Source organism: Athene noctua, chromosome Z (assembly GCF_965140245.1).
Source record: "Athene noctua chromosome Z, bAthNoc1.hap1.1, whole genome shotgun sequence".
In the NCBI taxonomy this organism is placed as follows: Eukaryota; Metazoa; Chordata; class Aves; order Strigiformes; family Strigidae; genus Athene; species Athene noctua.
The window spans coordinates 12,861,457-12,885,522 of record NC_134077.1 but is presented as its reverse complement, the minus strand read 5'-3'; the positions used below and the strand labels follow the sequence as shown (position 1 = coordinate 12,885,522).

The 24,066-nt window shown below is 36.5% G+C and overlaps 1 protein-coding gene across 4 annotated transcripts in view; it reads left to right on the top strand.

Moving 5' to 3' along the window:
• ZFR (zinc finger RNA binding protein) overlaps positions 1-23,142 on the top strand; it is a 44,151-nt gene extending 21,009 nt beyond the window's left edge. For 2 of the 4 annotated variants that reach the window (XM_074931468.1, XM_074931470.1), the window contains 13 exons: positions 297-597; positions 1,534-1,727; positions 3,564-3,683; positions 4,678-4,823; positions 5,188-5,350; positions 6,979-7,184; positions 7,415-7,565; positions 8,946-9,087; positions 14,653-14,750; positions 15,575-15,670; positions 18,580-18,691; positions 18,801-18,898; positions 19,584-23,142. In XM_074931468.1, the coding sequence (XP_074787569.1) occupies positions 297-597; positions 1,534-1,727; positions 3,564-3,683; positions 4,678-4,823; positions 5,188-5,350; positions 6,979-7,184; positions 7,415-7,565; positions 8,946-9,087; positions 14,653-14,750; positions 15,575-15,670; positions 18,580-18,691; positions 18,801-18,898; positions 19,584-19,763 (2,007 nt within the window). In that variant the 3' untranslated portion in view covers positions 19,764-23,142. Of the gene's footprint in view, positions 1-296; positions 598-1,533; positions 1,728-3,563; positions 3,684-4,677; positions 4,824-5,187; positions 5,351-6,978; positions 7,185-7,414; positions 7,566-8,945; positions 9,088-14,652; positions 14,751-15,574; positions 15,671-18,579; positions 18,692-18,800; positions 18,899-19,583 lie in introns of those variants that run through there. The other 2 variants (XM_074931469.1, XR_012635489.1) reach the window with 2 other exon arrangements.
• Positions 23,143-24,066: the final 924 nt, after the last annotated feature.

Sequence of the window (24,066 nt, the reverse complement as noted above, 5' to 3'; positions counted from 1 at the left end):
TTTGAGCTGTACTGTCTTGTGAGTTTATTGGCTTTCTGTTCTCATCTACACAGCTTTTGGAGTAACTGTCTGAATTTCTAACGGAAATAAGCAGTGTGAGATAACTATTTCCTTGTTACAGGTGACAAGAGCTTTTACATGTCCATCTCTTCCCCCCCCAAGATCACTTTTTGTAAAGAAACAGCAGCTGACTTTGTAGTTATATTGACTTTTTTAGTTATATGGATGTTTGTGTATCATCAATTTTTACAGCTATCCCAGGGAGATCATATTATGGATTTCTCTCCTTCTTGCAGGTAGTAAAGTTGCACACAAAACTTGGCAAACCCATTCCTTCAACTGAACCAAATGTGGTTACCCAAGCTACTTCCTCAACATCCACATCTGCTTCCAAAGCAACTGCCTCCGCTTCAAATATAGCGACTAGCAGCAGTACTGTGAACTCTTCTGTTGCATCCTCTGCAGTGAAAATCCTTACTCCCACGGCAAACACACCACTTAACACTGCGTCCAACAACAAAACATCTTCAACTGCTGCTAATATAGCTGTAAAGAAAATATCTACACCGAAAATAAACTTTGTTGGCAAGTACAGAAGTCAGTCTTTATTTTGAAACCTAACCTATTCTATAGTGGTTTTTTTAAGACTTAGTGCAGCAAATACAAATGTATTTAGTGAACGTTATGCATGAGTAACTCTGTGTTTAAGAGAATTACTGATAGGTGAAAATAAGAATGTGTATTAAATGTTTTGCTTCAAAATTTATGGTGTTTTCTGCCCGGTGTCTCCACCTGACCTCTCTGGCAGGTTCTCCCACCTTCATAAAAAGCTTCCCGCCTTTGGTTTCTTATGTAGTAACTACTGGAATATTGCAGTTTATTGTCCAGTTGGTCCTAATTTCGGTTTACAGCCTGGGCTGTTAAGGCAACCTGCAGTAGCTTGGCAGTTGATAATTGGGTAACTGAAACATCCCTGTAACAGTGGAAATCTTAACAGTGGAAACTTTTGAAATGGGCATGATGGATGTTTAGAGATGGGAAGCAACTTTTCGACAATAAGCTATCCTCCTCTTGAAGGAAAGACTTGTGCAGTTGCAACACTGAGAGTGTACTACCTTTATTAGTACAAACGTTACAAAGTTCTGAAGGGGTTTTTTTGATCCATTTACAAAAAAAAAATTACTTGATGACCAAAAAAGAGATGATTAAAATATATTCAATGTTGGTCCCATTCAGTCCTACCTTTTTTGAAAAGACATGAAAATGAACAATGAAAATTGCAATTACATAAAGCAGAAGTTTTCTTGTTAAAATAAAAAACTGAAGTGTTTAAATAACTTGAATGTTATTAAACTTATTTTTAAAAATCTTTAATTATATTTAAAATATGTTTAAATTTTACCTAATTTTAAAAGACTAATAATGCTTTGGTCAGAACATTGATGTTTGCAAATAAAGTCTTCAGCTTGCAGATCATGTGTAATCACATTCTTATTTTATGAAAGTTAACAATTTAACTTCTTTAATTTGTAGGTGGCAATAAGCTTCAGACAACAGGAAGTAAACTGGAAGAAATGAAATCAGCTGAAAGTGTTAAAACAACTCCTGCTGCTACAGTACAAACACAAGAAGTAAAACCAGACACCGCAGCCGAACCAGTGACTCCCACAACTCTTGCTGCCTTGCAAAGTGATGTCCAGCCAGTGGGTCATGACTATGTGGAGGAGGTATTGATATGAAAAAGTTTATTACTTTTAAACTATTTTAGTGAAAATTTCTTCAACATGAAACAGAATTGCAGAGGGGTTGAGGTTGGCATAGACCTCTGGAGGTCATCTGGTTCCAACCCCTCTCCTCAAGCAGGGCCACCTAGAGCCATTGCCCAGGACCATGTCCAGACAGTTTTGAATATCTCTGAGGAAGGAGATTCCTTCCTCAATCTGTACCAGTCACCCTCACAGTAAAAAAGTGTTTCCTAATGTTCAGAGGGAACCTCCCATGTTTTAGTTTCTGCCCATTGCCTCTGGTACTGCCACTTGGCACCGCTTCGAAAAGACCTGGCTCTGTCCTCTTCATACCCTTTCTTCAGGTATTTATATATGTTAAGAACCACCCCCTCAGCCTTCTCGTCTCTAGGCTAGACAGTCCCAGCAATCTCAGCCTTTTCTCATAGGAGAGATGCTGCAGTCCATCATCTTTGTGGGTGCTTTGTTGGACTCTCTCCAGTATGTCCGTATCTTTCTCATACTGGGAGCTCAGAACTGGACACAGGACTCCAGGTGTGGCCTCAGCAGTGCTGAGTTAAGAGGGGAAGGATCACCTCCCTCAACCTGCTGGCAGTACTTTTTCTAATGTGGCCCAGGATGCTATTCACCTTCTTTGCTGAAAAGGCACGTTGCTGGATCGTGTTCAATGTGGGTGTCCACCAGGTCCCATAGGTCCTTTTCTACCAAGCTGCTTTCCAGCAGGATGACCCCAACACATAGTGGTGCAAGGGATTGTTCCTCCCTGGGTACAGAACTTTGCATTTCCCCTTATTGAACTTCATGAGGTTCCTGTGAGACCATTTCTCCAGCCCCTTAAGGTCCCTCTGGATGTCAGCACGACCCTCTGGCATATCAGCGACTCCTTGAGTTTTGTGTCATGAGCACACTTGTGGAGTGTACACTTTGCCCCCTGAAGATGTTAAACAGGACTGGACTGAGTATTGACCCCTGGGGTACACTGCTAGTTACTAGCCTCCAACTGGGCTTCATTCTACTGATCACCATCCTCTGGGCTTGGCCATTCAGGCAGTTTTCCGTTCACCTCACTGTATGCTTATCCAGGTCATACATCAGCAGCTTGTGTATAAGGATATTATGATAAGACTGTGTCAGAGGCGAGGTAGACAATATCGACTACTCTCCCCTCATCTACCAGGCCAGTCATTACATTGCAGAAGTTTTAGCAGGTTGAGCAAGCATGACTTCCCCTTCATGAAGCCATGCTGACTCTCCTGATGATTTTCTTGCCCTTAATGTGCCTGGAAACGGTTTCCAAGATTAGCTGCTCCATTGCCTTCCGAGGGATCGAGGTGAGGCTGACAGACCTGTAATTCCCTGGGTCCTCCTCGAAGATAAGAATGACAAGGCATTGAACCTGCAAAGAGCTGTGCATATGGTTACATTTTTATATTGCTCGCATTTCTTTTATGCTCAGTGGGGCATTCTTCATGTGGGTGTCATGAGATATGTGGATGAATTCTGATGTAAATTTTTCATGATTTGCAGGTTTGTAATTATCCAACTCAGTATGTTCAGGCTCAGGTTTAAAGCTGTGTGCTCTTTGGAATGGAAGAACTCTCTTCTTTGTTCATTGTCAAGCCACAGTGGTGTGTCTGTCAGAACTGAAAGTTCTGCTTTGCCTTCTTTCAGTTATTGTGTGAATTTTTTAGCATGTTTTGAGATGGGAAGACATTATTCACTGTCACTGAATTAGATTCGGTTTTACATCAGCTTTGGTTTGTTGTGGTTTTGTTTGTTTTTTTTTAAAAAGCCAAATGTGTTAACTTTATTTTCCAGGTAAGAAATGATGAAGGAAAGGTGATCCGCTTTCACTGTAAACTTTGTGAATGCAGTTTTAATGATCCTAATGCCAAGGAGATGCACTTAAAAGGGAGGCGGCACAGACTTCAGTATAAGGTTAGTAGAAATGGTAGTGCTTCTGTCTGAAAATCCATCACATGTCAGCTGACTGATTATACGTGCTTACATTTAAAGACTAGATAAAAGTAGGTACTCTTAAGTAAACAGCATGTAAAAAAAGGTAGAGAAATATATTGGGGAATATAGTCTTTAAATAAGTAATGCAGACTGTGAAACTTTGTTTTGATTTGTTTCTTTTTAAACATTTTGAACATTGCTCCCAGGCTACCTTTGCAACATTAAAATTTGGTACAACTTATGCAAGCAACAGTAGATTCTTTATGTTGTTAACCTGTTTTGCACTATTTGAAATATGTGAGTTTCAAATAGTGTAAAATAGTAGTGCTCAATGTTTTTGGCAGGATAAACCACATAAACCCTTTGTGGAGACATTTCAGAAACAAATGTTGAAGATTTTTTAGTCATGAATGGAAACAGCTGTACTGACATATGGTGTGCATTTTGATTATTATAAGATTATATTGGATGAATCTACTGTGGTGGTGTGGTTTAACCCCAGTCAGCAATTAAGCACCACACAGCCGCTTGCTCACTCCTTCCCCCTACCAGGGGATAGGGAGGAGAATTGGAAAAAAACTTGAGATAAGAACAGTTTAATAAATAAAATGTTACAACATTATAATAATAATTTTAAAAATTGTAGTAATAATAATAATTGCAATGAAAACAAATATTACAAAAAGAGAAAAATAAAACCCAAGAAAAGACAAGTGATGTACAATGCAATGTGCTCTCAAAATTGTTCTCATGTAAGTGAAGAGGGAACTCATGCTATGTTTAATATGTTGCTATTTCTTTTTAAAGTACTGGACCGATTTTTTTTCTTTACTTGTTCAATGCAGTTCTAAAACTGCATTTTACTCGCCTTGATTTTATCATAGACCCATAGTATGTATTAAATATGTCAGAAGAACTCTGTAATCTTGAGAAGAAGAAAACCAGCATTTCATTCATTATTTTTCTGAACTAGAAAAAAGTAAATCCAGACTTACAAGTAGAAGTAAAGCCCAGTATTCGAGCAAGAAAAATTCAAGAAGAGAAGATGAGGAAACAGATGCAGAAAGAAGAATACTGGAGAAGGCGAGAAGAGGAAGAACGCTGGAGGATGGAAATGAGGTAATGCATTCTGTTTTATCAATGAATGAGACAAAGCTGCAGCCAGATTATCTAAAACTAACTCTGCTTCTGTAGTTACTTGTTCTGGGAACTCTGTACTGTCTTGTTTTAAATTGTCATTATCCCTCAGGGGTTTTCATTTGTTAGTGTTCAATCCCCCTGAGGAGTGCAGGCTAATTAGAATTATCTGTTATAAATTCAGACCCAGTTTCAAAATAACCATTCATTTCAGTTACCCTCTGGAGTTCATTGGTATTTGCTTATGACTACTAGAAATGAGATGGTGAGGACATACAGGAATTCATTTAGAATGGTTGCAAATATTAACTGCTATATAAAGAACACTTTGATTGATACACTTCAGGAGATATGAAGAGGACATGTACTGGAGGAGAATGGAGGAAGAGCAGCATCACTGGGATGACCGTCGCAGAATACCAGATGGAGGATATCCTCATGGTCCTCCAGGACCTCTAGGCCTGCTGGGAGTTAGACCAGGAATGCCTCCTCAACCCCAGGGACCAGCTGTGAGTTTCTTAACCTGAGAAAAAAAAATGAAGTCATACTTAACAGGAGGCAGAGTTAAGAACCATAATTTATTCAGTGCTACTTCAGTTGTCTCCAGTACTTCTTAATAAAAGATTTGGGAAAGTGAAGAATAAATTATATACTAATGAAACTTTGTAGGTGGACCAGTCTTCCAAAATACGTCCACTGAAATGACAAAAAGGTGCCTTAAAGACAAATATTGTTTCTTCTGAAATACAGGTCACTCTGGATTTGTATAGTACTTTTTTTGCTTTACCTATTTGCATTATACAACATTATTTATCTAATTGTGGACAAATGGATGGAGAGAAAGTTGTTGGATCATCAGTCCCAGAGGACAGTGGTAGTGGTGGGTTGTAGTCTACCTGGAGGTCAGTAAAAAGTGCAGTTCCACGTGGGTTTTCTCCTGGGTTTTGTCTCAACACCTTATCAGTGATCTGAAAGGTGATGGAGTGAGTGCACACTCATAAGGTTTGCAGCTAGCATGAAACTGAATCAGCTTCCGGTGGGGGGAATAGTTGCTGTCCTTGAGGGCAGGGCTGCCTAGGTAGACTGGAGGAATGGACCAGCAGGAACTTTACAGAATTCTGCAAGGACAAATGCCTGATGCTGCACTTCGGAAGGAATAACCCTTTGCACTGATACAGGCTGGGGAATGGCAGGCTGGGTAGCAGGTGTTCTGAAAGGGAACTGGGGATCTTGTCAGGTAGCAAGCCAAACATGAGTCAACAGTGTGCCCTGTCAGCAATGGAGGCCAACAGCATGCTGGGTTATATTAGCAGGAACATGATCAGTAGATGAAGGGATCAGCTTTCATTAGACCCAAACTGCAATACTGCATTCAATTTCGGGCTTTCTAGTACAAGAAAGATACTATAAACCATAGGAGGATCAGTGTGGGGCTACTCGGATGATCAGGGGTCTGGAACACGTGCCGTGTGAGAAGAGACTTCAACCTGGAGAAGAGAGCGCTTCAGTGGGACAGAATAGCCTTCTAGTACCTGTGCATTATAAAGACAGTGGAGCCAGGCTTTTTACAGTCATGAGAGGGTGAGATACAACCAGCTTAAGCTGAGAGCAGAGAGGTTCAGACTAAATACAGGAAATAATTTTTTTCACACAGCCGTTGTGCCGCCTCCATCTCTGGCAGTTTTCAGGAACCAGCTGGATAAAGTCCCTGAGCAACATGATGTGGTCTTACTAGCTGACCATGGTCAGGATCCAGGAGATTGGACTAGAGGACCTCCTGAGGTCCCTTCCTATTTGAATTCTCCTGTGATTGTATGAAAGCAATCATGGATACTGTGTTTTGCAGCAGTACTCAAGTATTTCCCAGTTGATAAAAAGACAATGCGTATTTATGTTGGGGAGATACTTTTGATCCTGGGATTTCATAATCTGTTTAATTTTGATATATTTCATATTTTAGACATGATTGATTGTGGCCAGTGTAAGTTGTTAAGGACCCTTCATGTTTGTTAAATTTTGGCGATTTGAGGTTTGAATATTCTGTTGTTTAGCTGAACGTTTGCTTTTTGGTCACTTTACTGTTTGTGAACTTGGAAGTGTACCCAAATTTCAGAAATATGCTTTTTCATCTGTTTAGCCTCTACGCCGCCCTGACTCCTCTGATGACCGCTATGTGATGACCAAACATGCTGCTATATATCCAACAGAGGAGGAACTTCAAGCAGTCCAGAAAATTGTTTCTATTACTGAGCGTGCTTTGAAACTTGTTTCTGACAACATGACTGATCATGAAAAAAGCAAGAACAAAGAGGGAGATGACAAAAAAGATGGCAGTAAAGACAGGTATATTTTCTTTATTACTTTAAGAATTTAATCATTTGTTTCTGAAGTTTTCCTTACACTGTTACCAGTGCTTCCAGGGATTCTGTTCTCTTTGGGTTTTGATGTGGTGTATGTCACCATGGCCCTGAAAGTATGTGGAATACTCCCATTTTATTGCACTTTTATATCGCGAGGATTAGTTTTAAGGTTTTTATATTATTTTAAATGCAACTTCTAACTATAATTCACAGAGCTTTGAAAGGAGTTTTACGGGTAGGCGTTTTGGCTAAAGGTTTGCTACTCCGTGGAGACCGAAACGTCAATCTTGTCTTGTTATGTGCTGAAAAGCCTTCAAAGACGTTACTCAGTCGTATTGCTGAAAGTCTTCCCAAACAACTTGCAGTAAGTAGAATTTAGATTTTTGGATTAAAATTTTTAAAAAATACTGTGGGCATCTGTCCTTACTGTGCTGCGTTTCATAGCTCAGGTTCAGTTTCTTTCCATTTTCTGAGTGTTTCCTTCTGGATTCAGGGACTATGCTGCATGTTTTGCTTTCTGTATATTGTATCCATACAAGTGTCTGGGTCTTTATGATAGGGGTGTAGTATCAGTCATCATTTAATAGATTTCATTTAATCAAGAAACAAAAATGAACAGAAGAAAGGCTATTACCCAGTTACCAGCAGTGATAGAGCTAATTTGAGCAGTGTTGCAGGAAGCTTACTGCCTGAAGGTCAACATTATCCACTGATGCCAGCCTGTTTGTACTTACATTGTTTTCAGGTTTTATTTCAGTGATTTGTAGTCCCACACTAAGTCTTGTGTGTTCCTGGATTTTAATTTGGCACTTCTTTTTTTTAAGAAAAAGGTACATGCAGTCTTAGATCATTCAGTGGAATACATATAAAGTATTTGCTGTATTTCCACAGGAAATGGAAGTATGGAATAAAGTCTCTGCTCTCCTCTGAACAAAGCCTGTCCACTGTCATAGAATGCTTGTTACAGCATTAGTGTATCAATACTGTCTGGTAAAATGTTTGACAGAATTGGTGACATGGTAGAGCTTTAGAAGGATCAGATTAATTGGAAAATAATCTTGAGTTTGCTCTTATTTGAAGAAAATTTTAAAACTACACACCTTTTGGCTTTGTGGAGAAGTCACTTGTCCTCTAGCTTGTGAAAGAAGGTGACAGGTGCCTACAGATTCCTTTTTGGGGTGTTTAGAATTATTAAATCTAGATGCAAGAAGCAATTCTGAATAACCATCTTGTTAGTTACTCTTACTTTTTTTTCCTTGGTGTTTATCTTGCCCTTTGTTCTTAGCGTGTTGTGACAGACAAGTATAGAATGTACCTACCAGTACCCATCCTGTAACTGCAAGCTTGAAGAGCAGCCACTGTATCTTTGTGCTTTTTAAAGGCTCCGATGTTTCACTGAGAAACATATCCAGCTGACATTTTAAGTGGCACTTTTCTTTATCTCAAACCCTGTCAAAGTTCTTGTTATGTAACTTGTATAAGAATTTATTTTCTGGATAGTTTTTTTCTTTTGCATGCTTGGTGACTGCTGTGTATTTTTATTAATGATTTGGAAACAGATGCAAGTCAATATATATATATATCTTAATTGTGTATACTGTGGTTTCTTTGAATATAGAGGTATCTGCTTCATATAATTATATTGCATTTCTGTCTTTCTGTTAAAAAGACTATGTGGAAATCCATTTTCTTCCCTATACTTTTGGTCACATGCTAACAGAAATTTCTGTTTCTCTGTATTTAGGTAATAAGTCCTGAGAAATATGATATCAAGTGTGCAGTCCCAGAAGCAGCAATAATTTTAAATTCATGTGTGGAACCCAAAATGCAAGTTACTATCACACTGACATCTCCAGTCATTCGGGAAGAGAACATGAGGGATGGAGGTTGGGAAGTTGTTAAAAATGTTCCTTCTTTCTCACCCATCTTATTTTTTTGTTTATCTATTCTGCTTAAGATGGCATTAAGGTCCTAGAAGGCAACATGCTGGCACATGTATTTGATCGAAACCTTGTTTTCCAACAATCAGTCTCGGTAGAGAACAGTTGGTTAAAATAAATGCTTATATGATGCGTTTAACTTTTAAAATTTCTAACTTTATATTCAACCTCAGCTTTCTGGAAAAGGTACAAATGACTATTTTTTCCCCTCTTTTAAAATTATGTGGAAAACTGTGTTTTATAGCAAGTGGCTATAAACTGGCTTTCTAGAGCAGTCTTACCCTAAGTGAAAGATTGTATGGTTTTAGAGAATCAAATCACAGGTTTTTGGGTTTAAACTGGATCAGTGTTACTATCGCTTATACATTCCAAATAGCAGCACCACTTAAAATGCACTTTTATAATATTTTTTGATGATAACAGTGCTTCTAACTTTAAAAGATGATGCGATTTTTTCCAGCTCTCTGAGGTTGCTTTTTAGTCTGGAGTGCTTTTTGAGTATATTTAGGCTCCTGGTATTACAATCAGTCTTCGATCCAACTGGCAAACCCAGACTAGTACAATAAGAAATGGCTTTGTCACTGAGCTGAAGCAGAAGGTGGAGCTTGTAAATCAATTTACATTTCTGAAGTCCACAGTTTCTCTGGTGCCAGCAGTGTTGCTTTAGGGTCTGTTCTGTAACACTTTCAAAGCTCCAAAAGCTTTTAAGCCAACAAGCATGATTAATGTCTGCAGTACATTGGTTCTTTTTGTTTATGGGTCAGATAAAACTAACTTTTGTTTCCTTTTAATCCTGTATTTTCCTAGTTGAAAGAGATCATGGCAAACTGGGTTGTGGTGTTTGACAGTGAACCTAGAAATAGGAAATTTGAGGCTATCTTAACACTTCTCATAAGCAGGTTGAAAAAAACTGTATGTGTATATGTATACCTGTGCTTGTGTATATGCGTATTTATATAAGCCACAGAGGGTTTTTTATTTCATCTCATTATTACATGTCCTCTAAAATACTTTTATATTGCATTAGTGAATGTCCTGTAGCTGTGACTAGTGCATTGTAAGCAAGCTGTGTTAACAAAGTCATCCTACATAATAAGAAAGAAAAATTTCTAGATGCATTCTCTGGTTTGGATGCGTCTTTAAGAGTACTTTGTACATGATTTTTAAGCTATGCATATTATTTGTAGCTATAAAGGCTTTGTACATGTACTGTCACACCCAACTGATTTTACTTGTTTTTTGACAACCTAAGTGTAACATGACTTCTGGTTTGTCTGTGCTGAATACAACTTCACATATTATTTAAGATAATAAGGAATGCTTCAACTTTGAAAAAATGATTATTCAGTTAGATTAACTATTAAATGAAGTTAACTTTAAACACCATGTTAATTTCTTAATGTATTATGTAATAGTGTGATATTGATTCCTGCCACAATACTAAATTTCAATTAAGTGGTTTCTGGCCTAAAATTCTATAATGTGGACTAAAAATAAAATTAAGTTTCAAATTACGACCATGAATCCCTTAATTTATGCCACCTAAAGGAAACAAATCTCTATTTTTGTCTGACCCACACTTGAGTTAAAATGATCTTTATGAGTTTACTCACTGCTGAATGCAGTACTGCCTCTAGGCAAGCAAAATCAAATTAGATTTCTCTTCAAGACACTGAGCAGTATAAAATGGATGTGCAGAAAAGTTCGCTTTTGGAACTAGAGCAAATAGAAGACTGAATTGCAAATTATTGCAGCAAAGAAGGCCTTATTACGAAGACTGCTGCTTATTTGCTGCAGAGTTACAGTATGTGTTTGTGTTTCTTCTTACTGCAGCTTCTCATGCTCTGTGTCTTACAATGGTGTAAACTTTTCATTTTCTTCAGCCCGCTTGGGAAGCTAGTTCAGGTGATAAGGAAGGCTTTACCGGAAGATCCAGTTCGAGGAAAGATGAGACTGAGACTTGCATGTGGAGTAGAATCATGTTTGATGTGTAATAAACCTATTACATGATGAAAAGGCTAAAAGAAAATATAGTGAAATCAAATTGTTAACCGCATAGCTACTGTTTCTTACAGTATTGTGCGTCTGACAGTTTACTGAATCTGATATATTCGAAGTGCTCTAACCCCTGCTGTGGAATCTTTCCTTCAGCAAAGAAAGTGTACATACTTACAAACGCATATATGTGTGTGCGCATGACTTTTTTATCCTTAGCTTGCAGCTCCGGTCCAAAGCCTTCTAGCAGAGGGACTTGATTTCTGTCAGGGGTTGCTGCCAAGACATTGGAAGGATTTTTGACCAAGGTTTTCTAAGGCTCAGTGTCACACCTGCCATGCTTTTCAAAGGAGGGGGTTTGGATGCATAGTCCTAGCATCTATTGTTACTTTGTGTTTGTTTTTGTTTTTTTTTCTTTTCGTCTTTGTCTCTTCCCTGGGATTAAGCAGTGTTCACACTAGTCTTGAAATAGTTGACCGGGTAAAATGTATTTCACACAATAAAACTTATCAAAATTGATATACCTGTTAACTTTTGATGAAGGGGTAGTGTGGACACAGCATATCTAACTGAAGATTAACCCCTTATATTTAGGCTAGTAATAAATTATGTAGGTTAAGAATTCATGCTTGTGTTTTGTAAATTAATTCAGTTTTTTGTCTTAGCTTAACAGCGTGGTAGGTTAGGCATCTGAATATAGTTAATATTCTTTAAGGGGTTAATCCTGAAATGTGAAACAGATGCAAAAATCCACGGATTAAATATTACAAGAGTTTCCTTGATACATTTTTTCGGTCAATGTATTCTCAGTGCAATAGGTGCCTTGGCAACTTCTGACTTCTAAAGTCTTTTTAAGTTTCAAGGTATTCATAAGAAATCTATTAGTAGCACACTTTAGATTGACATTTCCAGCACTGAGTAAGATTTTCTTCTGTACATTTAAACTGTAATTCTCTTTAGAAAAATTATTTTCCAAATTGAAGTTTGATTTCAGAGTTAAAAGTAGTTCAATCTTCAAATTCCATAATGAATTCCTGTGCCGTAAGTTTGCACAGTGTCACCTATTTGGATACTAGTTTTAGAAGGTTGTAAATAATTGACTGGTTAGGCTACTAGGCTCAACAACCCTTTTTTTTTCCCCCCCAATTTCTCAACCTTACTTTGCCACTTTTTCCTTGCTGTGGATTTGCTCTAAATGTACTCTTTGTCTCTTATATCCAGCTTGTATTCATTTCATCGGTTATCTTACTTGGCACATCTCCTATATAGATTTGGGTTTGTTTGGGTTTTTTTTTGTTTTGTTTTATTTTAAAGGAAATACTACTTTAAATGTCTTCATTTGTTCTGTAAATGCCTTGTTAGTGCAGATTTTCATTTTTGCACTTTAACATATAGTCTATAAGTTTAAATATCTGTGTGGGAAGATACATGTGTTCTTCTCAGATTTATTCTTATTTTGAAATCCTCTCCCTTTTAGCTGTGTGCAGAGCAGTGGGACTGTTCTGTAAAAACGCTCAAATCTGAATGTAGTACTTCAGATTAATTACTGTATTGCTGTGGTGGTTTGACTTTGGCTAAATGCCAGGTATCCACCAAGTCGCTCTATCACTTACCCCCCCCTTTCCCCTTGTTTTCTCAACAGGGCAAAGAGGGGAAAGAAAATAAGACAGACCAACCCTTGTGGGTAAAACAAAAGCAGTTTTAATATAAGCAAAGCAAAGCAAAGGTCTGTGCATGGAAGCAAAAAAAAAAAAAAAAAAAAAAACAAAAAACATATTTATTCTCTACGTTCCATGAACAGGCGCTGTCGGGCCTTCTCAGGACGCAGGGCTCCAATACGCGTAGTCGTTGCCTCGGAGGACCAAGGGTGACACCACCCCCTTCCTCCTTTCTCCCAGCTCTATACTGAGCAGATGTCATATGGTCTGGAATATCCCTTTGGTCAGTTCAGGTCAGCTGTCCTGGCTGTGTCACCTCCCAAGATCTTGCCCACCCCGTCCCACTTGGGGGGGAAAGTGTCGGAAAGAGCCTTGGTGCTGTGTAAGCCCTGCTCAGCAGCAGCCACACAACCAGGGTGCTATCAACACCCTGACAGCTCCCAGCATAAAACACAGCACCGTGAGGGCTGCTATAGGGGAAAACCAATTCCAGCTCAGCCAGACCCAGTACAGTTGCAGAGTTGTACCACCATGTTCATGGCTTTCTAGCTTCTCTGTATAGTGAAGCATCTTACTATTTATTTTACGTTTGTGTAAAGTAGGTGGTTTCAGAGCTGTCATTCTGCAGCATCACTAAAAGCTTCTCACTGCTTGCATGTTTCATGAGTCTCAATATATATATTTTTTTAAATTTTGTTCTCTGACTTACCTAAATTTTTATCTTACTGGAGTAAACTGTATTGTTCCATACAGCCAGCTCCTGTGAAATGAGTGCCATTGAGTGAGGACTTTTTGTTTCATCTTATCTGGTGTATCACCACTTATGCTACCAATATACTTCGTTACTAGTCACAGTAGCAGTTTTCATAATTAATAAAACAAAGAACTTTTAGAGGTGATTACTGCATTATATTTTTCAGTAACCTGAGGATACCATTTCACATTATCCAGTGGTTTGAGTTTCATTGATTAAACACTTCCAAAAGGGCCTGTGGTCTCTTCATTTTTGCTAACAAAACAATTACCTTGGTAATTAGAACCTTTTCTGAACAGTTAAATATACAAGATCTACTGTATTTTCTTTCTTTCAGGCATTCTACTTTGGTTTTTAAACTATTCTTTGCTTTTCTTTTTCCTGCTGAATCTTAAGTAAAGCAGTCCCTTTTTCACATGCTTTCTTGCATCCTGAACAATACTGGCACACATCCATTATGACCTGAGAAATTTTATTTATATGAGTAAGAGAGAAGGTACTAGAAAGTAATGGAACTCTGTAATATTTAAGAACATTTCACATTCTTTTAGTCAGGTTTTTAAAACAAAATAATTTCAAGTTTAAGATCTGATAAAAATAACAATTACTAAACATCTAGCACTTTTAAGATTTGTTATACTTAGTTTTCCTTTTTATAATAAATCACAAATAACACATGACCATTAAAATCTACAAGAAGCTAAGTTTAAATGTTTCTACTTGGTTAAAGTGGATTTTTGTGTTCCTTCTGTCTTGTGTTCTCTGTGCTGGTGCACTGTGTCCAACCATCCTTCCTTCAGTATTTAATTTTAGGGGGTATGTGTTTTTCCAGTGTTAGCTTAAATATAGAAGTACTACGCATTGCATAATTCGCAATGTATTTGAAAATAACCTCAGAGCTGAAGTATAATATGCTCTTGATCTTCATACTGGGTTGATGCCATAATCCTAATCGAATGGCTTTTGTTGAACACTTAGATTTGTTGTTCAAGGGTTTAAACTTGAAATGGCATGTGTGACATTGAAGCTACTTTAAGGAAGTGTCTTGCTCACCTGGTCAAACACCCATTCCTCACTGCATTTTGCCAATTCAATCCATTTTAGATGTAACCTCGGGTATGGTGAAAGACCCACCGGACGTCTTGGACAGGCAAAAATGCCTTGACGCTCTGGCTGCTCTACGCCACGCTAAGTGGTTCCAGGTTCGGAACATCATTTTACTTTTTTTTTTGTAGCCTTATGAGAGATTAGTTCAGTTGCAATATAAATGTTTAAATGTGTGAAAACACTCAGCGTTGTTCATGCTAATAATACTTAATATTTTTCTGGTCCCTAAATTTAAATGTAGAAAAGGTTAAGTATGGAGGAACTGCTTTATGCAGTTATTGCTCATTTGACGTGATTTTTTTTTTCTGGTCATTGAGAAGGCGACGTTGAAAGCTTGACTCGCTTGGGGTGATCATATGTTGTATATTTGTTATATATTCCATAAGGCTGCAGAGTAACTTTGCTTTAAATAATGGAATATGTGTTTAAAGCTTTACGTTTCGATTTAAGACTTTTTTTCCTATTTCTTTAAGTGCATTAAGTGTAGGGAATGGAAGGCGAGAAGCAACTGTTTGGTTTAGTGACTTTGCGTTCTGGCAAAGGCACAATAAAGAAACCAAACAGATTCCCTTGACCTTTCAGTCTCTATACCTATTTCTTAGATCTTTACTTTATCCTTTTTATTTCTAATATAGAAAGATACTGTATTTATTGTTACAAGTGAACACAGGTCAAAGTGTACAGGGAATCAAGAAATGTTATTCTTGTATAACCTGTGCACTTTGACTTCTATCACCTTAAATTACTAACCCTGTATAAAATACTGCTGTAAATGGCAGCTCATGGAATAAAGTTGTAGAATGATTTGTTTCAATCCTGTATCTGAGCTTCCATTGAACAGTGGTGTTTTAGTCTTTCAACAAGTCCTATTTGCTGTAGGTGCTAGGATTAATTAATTTGATTTTGTATTGCTCCCAAGGCTAGAGCTAATGGTCTGCAGTCCTGTGTGATTATCATACGTATTCTTCGTGATCTCTGTCAACGGGTTCCAACTTGGTCTGATTTTCCAAGCTGGGTAAGTAATGTTCTTTTGAATACACATGGTACTGCAGATAAAGCACAGGGAAGCGTTACTACAGTTTTTAAATGTAGATTTCTCAAGAAGTAACGCGGGGTTTTTCGTGTCGTCCCCCCCCCAGTAATCCCGATTCCCTCAAAAAGTTTAATTTTCTGAGGTTTTGTTATCTGGAGCTGGAATTTTTTTTTTTTCCCCAAAAAGGAATTTTCTTGTTCTTTTGTATTCTTTGTGGGTAGTGTTTTATTCTAGATTTTAGTGATTTTTTTCCTTTACTCTGTTTAAAAGAATCTAATATTTTTCTAACACCTACTCTGATTGCTTGGGGCTTACTGAAAATTATTTAGAATAATGTCAGCTATGCCCAGATAGTTGTCTAATAACAGAAGGACTACTTGAAAGATAAACCACAGTAATTCCTGTGATTATTAATATGTCCCTTCTGCAAAATGAAGTACCACAGTACTTCAGTACAATCTGTGGATGTGTCACCATTAGCATTTTAATCAGTGTCACTTAAATCTCTGGGTTGTACCAGGTTACCTTTATTCTTGCAGCCACTTGTTCTTGGAGAATTCCTTTTGCATTGACTATCTTAAATGATGCTCTCCAGGAGTTCAACTTGTGCTCCAAATATTAACAGATGTTCAGTCTGTGGACTGGACAAAGTCTGAAACAAAATCTCTGAAGCATGTATCTTGACTGTTTTGTTTCACAGACCAAATCCTATTGCACTGTGTGCTGCTTCCTTTTCAGTTTTGACAGAAAGAGCACTAATATTGTCAAGACAGTTTGAGCAGTTGGTGTTATTTCAGTGAGAAATGTTTTACAACTGTACTGTGTTTGCAGACAGTTTTATTAAATTACTTCTGATATTTATTGCTTCCAGAAAAATGTGTAGCACTTGTTTCTGGTTTTTAAATATTTAAAGTAAAAAAAAAAAAAATAGTGCCAGTTTCTGTCCTACATTTCATGAAAGATACACTGTACAAAAGAAGCTAAAAATTATGTAAGTGCCTTCTTACGATACTGAGTTGCCAAAGAATAAACCCCAGCATGCTTTCAGAAAAGCATCCTTAGAACTATTGCAACACACAGCAGGTGCATAGATGAAGAACAAGGAATGTTGTTCTTATTTCTCTGTTCTAAGGCACATCCAGAGGGTGGAGAGGTATGAAGCGGTGTATCAGGCCTAGCTGCGTCTCAGTTATTTCCAAAAGTAATTCCTGATTTGCTCCTTGTACCTGATGCATTGTTAGTGACGTGGGTCAACATTGTTTAGTCACCAGTTCTTTTGGCCTGATGAAAATGGTGATAGATATAATTTCTGCCAGTCACAGATGGAATTTCATAGATTGAAGAAATGAATTTTTGTGGATACAGAACTTCTAACATGTATGCTAGAAGCCTGTTACAAACCAAAATGATGCCAGAGCTTTTCAAAAAGAACCGAAGTAGTTGTAAAAATAAGAGATATTAGGAAGTCTAAATACAGACAATAGTAGCATCCTCTTTTTGTACCTAAAAATAAAAACTAAATTAGAAGAATTTTGTCAAGTTCCTACAAGTTAGAAGGAACTATTATTCAAGGTTGATTTTTTTTTTAAACTTGAAATCCAGGCTTTTGTGCACATGAACACCAGGACATCTTAATTCACATTTTCCTTGGATTGTTTAGACTTTCGTGCATTATATAAGGACCCAAATGAACTAGACTTTAATAAATGCAAAAACATGATCTGCTTTTTTTCTTCCCTGTGTTTTGCTTCATACTCAAAAACAACTAAATTACTGTTACTAAATCCTGAGTGATACAGTGAGAGTATGGAAATAGCATGCTCAGGAACTGAAATTTGTCAGTTAAATGGAGCTGAAATAGAAAGGAATGGGCACTCTTAGTGAAGGATTGTAATCAGTATTGCCTGTAGTTATTTTCATGCATCAGAATAGGCTTTTATTCCTGGAGAGTAAAAATAAAAGGCAGTGTTTGAACACCTGTAAACTCAGTGGGGAAGGGGAGAACCAAAAAATAACACACACATACACACACACCCTCCCAAAAAAGAACACACTAAAAAACAGGAGAGATCCATTGTTTGAGAATTAAACTTGTCAAAGAGGTAGTATTGAAACACACATTAAATGCTGAAAAAAAACCTAAGGAAAGTTATTATTTATTTTTGCAAATAACTTTTATCATTTTTTCTGGAAAAAATAATGTATAATAACAATGGAAATATTCACAGAAAAAACAATATTTAAAATACAGGTAATCATTTAAACCATTTTAACTAATACCAAATAATCTATACATTTGAGGAAACCTGTTTATCATCAAGGTTATGTTACACTTGTTTAACATCTGAGTTAGTGTTAGCCTATATTCAGGAGAAACCTTGCTGTGAACTTCAGTTTTGCTAAACTGAAGAACTAGTAGCCACTTAAAAATGTAATGATCTTTTATCATTTGATGCTTTAAGTTTCTCTGCTTCTGTAGAAATTATTTTTCTACAGCATCCTGTTAATTTCATTAGATATACTGTGTGCTTGTTCATTCATGTGGCTGGCAGATTTAAGTGACACGCCATGTTTCATACTTCCTCAAAAAATGGCGGGACAAGTTGTCTACCTGCATAGGTAGGCTACTACTGTATAAATTTCTAGAAAACTTCTGAATTTGTGATGAGAAGCAGCATATCAGTATCAGTACTCAATGTTAATACTGCACCAGCTTTCTTTTTATTCATCTTTATAAAATACCTGAAATTTTTTCTGTTTTAACTGAAAGTGTTTTATGATATATGTGATATATAATGTTCTTCAAAAATTCTATATTGAACAACAGTAGCAGCTTTTTTCAATATTATTCAGTATTCCAAACCTGCTGTTTTTTCTTATTGTTGGTCTAGGCTATGGAGTTGCTTGTGGAAAAAGCAATTAGCAGCGCTACTGGACCACAGAGTCCTGGGGATGCACTAAGAAGAGTTTTTGAGTGTATATCTTCAGGAATCATCCTTAAAGGCAAGTTGTTTGATCAGTGTCTGTATACTTATGCTTAACTAATGTGAAATCTATAATCTTGGGCTATAATAAGGTAGAGATGTGCTACTAATTAGTCTAACCATTGTAGGTGGTCCTGGCCTTCTGGACCCTTGTGAAAAAGATCCTTTTGATACTCTTGCTGTAATGACAGATCAGCAACGAGAGGATATTACTTCAAGTGCACAGGTAAGGAAATATATGTGTGAAGTAACTAAATTTTGATGGTTGGTTTTTGGCATGGTTTTCGGGGGTTTTTTAAATGGAGCTATATCATGGACATGAATTTTCCTTTCTTATAATACAGTCCAGTTTTATTGTCTTAAGCTAGGCAATGAACATGTCACAACAGGGGATGTATAATATTGTCCATTTTTGCACTAAAATCAACATCTTTTCCTGAAAAGTTTGAAGCACCCCCATCTGTATATATCTGTAAAGATGCTCACTTAATGGCAGTATGTTATTAGATTTAAAATTACATTGGCATTTAATATTTTATAAGTAAGTCTCTATAGGTTTAATTTTTAACATTTATTGTATCCACTTACAGTATTGACCATTCATGCTTGCAACCTAACCTATTTGAACCTTTTGCTAAAGATTGGACATGGGACGAGCCTTTGCTGCTTCAGTGCAAGTCCAGCAGCTGAAACGCATACACATTATTTCTAAGCTATGATGTACTTTGCACAGGAGCAGCAAATGTGACATACACATTTTATTGCGTTGACTTTGTTGGGGGAAGGAAGGAGGGGATAATGAGAGCTAAGAATAATATCATACAACACTAATGCTCATTAATTGTTTGATAAAGTAGTCAAAATTGACATTTGTTTGTAACAGAAATACCTTCTTTCTACCCTTTTTCTAGTTTGCACTGAGACTCCTTGCATTCCGTCAAATACACAAAGTTTTAGGAATGGATCCATTACCACAGATGAATCAACGCTTCAACATCCATAATAATCGTAAAAGGAGAAGGGACAGTGATGGAGTTGATGGATTTGAAGCAGAGGGGAAAAAAGACAAAAAGGATTACGATAACTTTTAAAAATGTTTGTCATCAGTGCTAAGATTGAAGGTGATAAAAAGTCCATTTGTTGCCTTGCTTTTACTTCATTCATAATGATGTCTGTTTAAAACATACAAAAACCAACTCGCGAATTGGATTTGGAAGAGAACAACCTAGCTCTTCTGTGAAATTCTGAATAGACAAATTCTTTACCAGACAAATTATGGATGGAAAGACTGCAAATGGAAACTTGTCAAAAAAAAAAAGAAGCTTTCCTTCATTACATTTTCTTTAAATGTGTTTCTAACTTTAGTAACTTTTCTTTTATTGTCTTTTTTATTAACAAGTGCGTTATCTTTTCCTCTTGATTGTATTTAATGCAGCATTTGTGCTAGAGTTTTTTTGTTTGCCTTTGACACTAGTTGTGTAAGTTACTTTGTGTTAGATAGTTTAAACTGTTCCCTCCGAATTAATATTTTACAGAACTTTTTTTTGTAAAGTGAGACTGCAGGATTATGTTCTTTTCTAAATGTGAAGGGGTTACAACACATAATTATCCTGCCATTTTAGTGCTCAGAATTAAATGTTTTTGCCAATCTTGTGGCATTTGTCTCCTTAGTGTGATATAACGGTGTAATTAAGACAAATTTGTGTTAATCTAATCAAGTTTGCTGTTAGTTGTGCATTAGCAGTATAAAAGCTAATATATACAGTATGGTCTTGCAACAGTTTGGAAGCAGCTGCATAATTGATCAAAGTTTTGCATGATGTTTTTGTTTAATAGAAGGGCTTTTACAACCATCATTTTGGATTAAATGCGTAGGTCTTTGTATGATTGACTTTGTGACATAGGAAGGCCAAAAAATAACTTTCTGAATTGCTTTTCTCAACATACAAGCAAAAATGGGCATTTCCCATTTAGATGAAGTTAGTCATTCTCTTCAGTTAACTTTGTCAATATGATATTAATGCCTCTCAGCCCTTAAAATAAATGTTTGTCATATCAGTGCCTGTGAGGTTATTCCTTATAGTTATTCCTGTATAAACTTTCTGTGAGTTTTTTCAATAATTCAAATTTAAAAGTGAAGTATTACTGAAAAAGTGAAGGTTATCAAAGAAAAAAACCAGAAAATTATTTGATGTGGCCATAGTGTATGCTTATGTCTCTTAAAAAGCTAAATATAGCAGTGGTGTAAGTAAAGTTACATCATACTGTTGATGTATGCTAGTACACAGGTGTGATTTGTTGTCACAGCACTACAGTGGAATACACAAATAAAAACTAAAATTTATTAAATGACTAAAATTCATTATACACTGCAAACTGGAGTTTCACTCGTTCTGTTCAATGTATATTATGCTTTGTTGCAAACCCATAAAACACAGATCACCCAACTAACATTCCAATAACTGATTCTCTGTCTGTAGGAAAGTATCACATTCCGAAGATCATTTGTTAATTCTGGTACCATTTATTAAAAAAAACCCTTTTGTTCCATTTTGAGATCAAATTTCTCTTTAACCTTCTTGATGAGTAACTCTTGGAGTAGGGGGATGTTTCTGTTTGCAACACTTACTGCTGACAGCATGGGCCTATGGAATAAAAATAGAATATTTTAGAGAAATGGAGTCTAAAGACTTTAAAAATTCAATACAGTGTTCTTCAAGCATCAGTGTGCAATTTGTAAGGGAGTGGTTATTTGTGGTTATCAAATAAAAGGAAACGCTCTCGTAGAAAAGATTTCTTACTAATTTCAACATCAGAAATAGAGAAAGCAGAAATGCTTTAAAGTTACTTTAAAAAAAGATTACACTAGTTTATGTTGTCCAGCCTTCACGCACAGCTCTAAGCATATGCTTCTTCTTAGTCTTTTTTTTAAGAGGATATCTTGCTGCTGTGGCGTCTAGTTAGCCATTAGTATTTCTTTTGAAAGCTACAGGTGCTATTCATGTGGCTAGTTAACTCCATACCAGAGTTTCTTTCCATGTAAAGCAAACTGGTTTATTCAGGCATGTGACCCTAAAATTTACGATTAAAGAGGGCAAAGATGTATTTTGGATTTCCTGCTTTTTGTTCTACTGGCTTTTAACTCTTAGCCAGTTTCTGGATCTTTTGAAATACTGTGTATACCTAAAGTGATTCCGCATTTTGTATGAAGCTGTGACCGTGATTTTTTTCACTGTATAGTGAAAGTGAATTTGCAGTTTGTTTCTGGTTTTCCTGCCCATTTTAATGGGCTATTTCAGGTAATTTCTAAGTCCTGTTAATCTAAGAAGAATGGAAAAATAAGGTTTTAAAAAGTACAAAACTAGCTTTGACTTGAAATCTTACACTGCACTTAGGAAGGCAAAACCAAGACCAAGTAATCAATTTATGAACAAGTAATCATTTTAATATCATGTGTTTTGGTAATGCTAGAAGTTCACTAATTAGCAGCATTTGCCTTTTTTGTTCATCAGTGCTGTGTGTTAAATCTCAAAATCCTGGACGCTGTAGTGATCATGCACAGAGGAGAAATAAATGTACACAGCAAGAATTTTCCACTCAGGGCTCACCTTAGAGGAACAGTTTGCGAAAGTGTGAGCTGCTCTGGTTTGAAGCTTTCAAAATTTGACTTGTCTGCCTAGTTTATAAGTGTGTCCTGTCTCTGAGCAGCGTGGTTTCACATGGATTCCTGTATAGAGGCATTGCTAGAAAACAGTCTGTTGGATATAGTCCATCATCTTCTTACCCTTTCATGAAATTTTAGATGAACTACTAATCTTACAGAGCTATTGAATATGATGGGTTTATTTGCTGCTTCTATTTTTAGGCCTATTTCACTACTCAGAAGTGGTTTATTAGTAGTAAAATTGTTGTAGCTAGCAAATTTCTGAGAGTTGGAGTCAATTTTAAATATTCCTACAATTTGTGTACGTATTTAACATTCTTGTTGCTGGTTGAATATCTGCTGATCATCTGTTAAGTATTTACACTGACAAATTCATTTCTTTATTAAACAATTAAGACTTGTCTGGACTACGCAAATGGAGTTTAATAGCATAGCATTAATAATTGGAAAAAAAAAAGTAGTAGGCACAATTTGCAATCTGGTTTTTTCCATTTACATTTTAGGTTTACAAAGTACAGTGATAGATTCAACAAAAACATCTGTTTTCCTTTTGTTGTTGTTTTTTTTCTGACAGCTGTAAGCCAAAAAGCTTTCTAGCCAAAAAGGCAAGCAAAATCAGTTCCTCATGAGAGATTCTTTTATAAATCTTCTTAAGAGTTCTTGTTTCCTTCAGTGTGGTATTTCTTGGCCTTTTTAAAATGAAACAGATAAGTGATCTTTTGGGGAGAAAAAAAATCCAAGGAGTGTTATCTACAGAGTTACCACAGTAGTTTTGGTTTATATCCAAATAAAAATCAGCCTTCATTGTGTAAATATCTTAATTTGTATTCTTCCATTTTGTGTCACTTTCTCACTGGGATTATGAAAATGTGCATATACCTAGTACTGACAGAAGTTTGATGTTGTTTATTGAACTGCTTTCTGATGTCTTACAGTTTGCATTTTAAGAAATGCTGCCCTAATAACACTTGGCAAGTGTAAAGTTCCTAACAGGGTAAAGGTTGTTGTCTTTTATAGGGACATGATTGGCAGCAGTTCCTGGGGATTTTTATCTTGCACAGTGCACACTTTCCCATTTAACATAGCCTTAACATAGCTGAGTTAGCAGGGGTTATTGTTAAGAGTCATCTTCTTTAATACATGTGTTTTCTCAAACTGTTTTGCAAAGCTATGGCCATTAATATTTATTCTGAAGCCAGTGATTTATTTATTGCAGGGTAGTTTAAAGCTTATCAGCTTTTAGAGGCTCAGCCTAGCTTAAATGTTTCCATACATTCTACATCAATCCTATTCCAAGTTGATATCCTAAATCCAAGCAAATGTTAGAATGGCATCAGGAAACCTCTATGGATTTTTTAAGTTTTCTATATTTAAAAATCTAAGATTGCAGAATGGAATAGCTGACCAAGGGAAAATAGAACTTCTTCTGCAGTAAAAGCTTACTTCAAAACAGACAAAAAGCCTCTTGTTTCTGCATGAGAATCACATACCTTGCTCTTTATATAATCTTTTTCCTTTCCTATTCTGCATTCTGTTTGTATTAATTGTATGCATATATGACTATGAAGTTCTGTCCAGAATATGCAAGACATCCTTATCACAGACTCAATTTATAGCATATATTTAAATTTGCTGGTAATTTCCTGGTTATACAAGTTAATGTTTTCTTACCAAGACAGTAAGCTGAGCTGCGTTACTAACAATGCAAGTCAAAACAAGGTGGAAGAGAT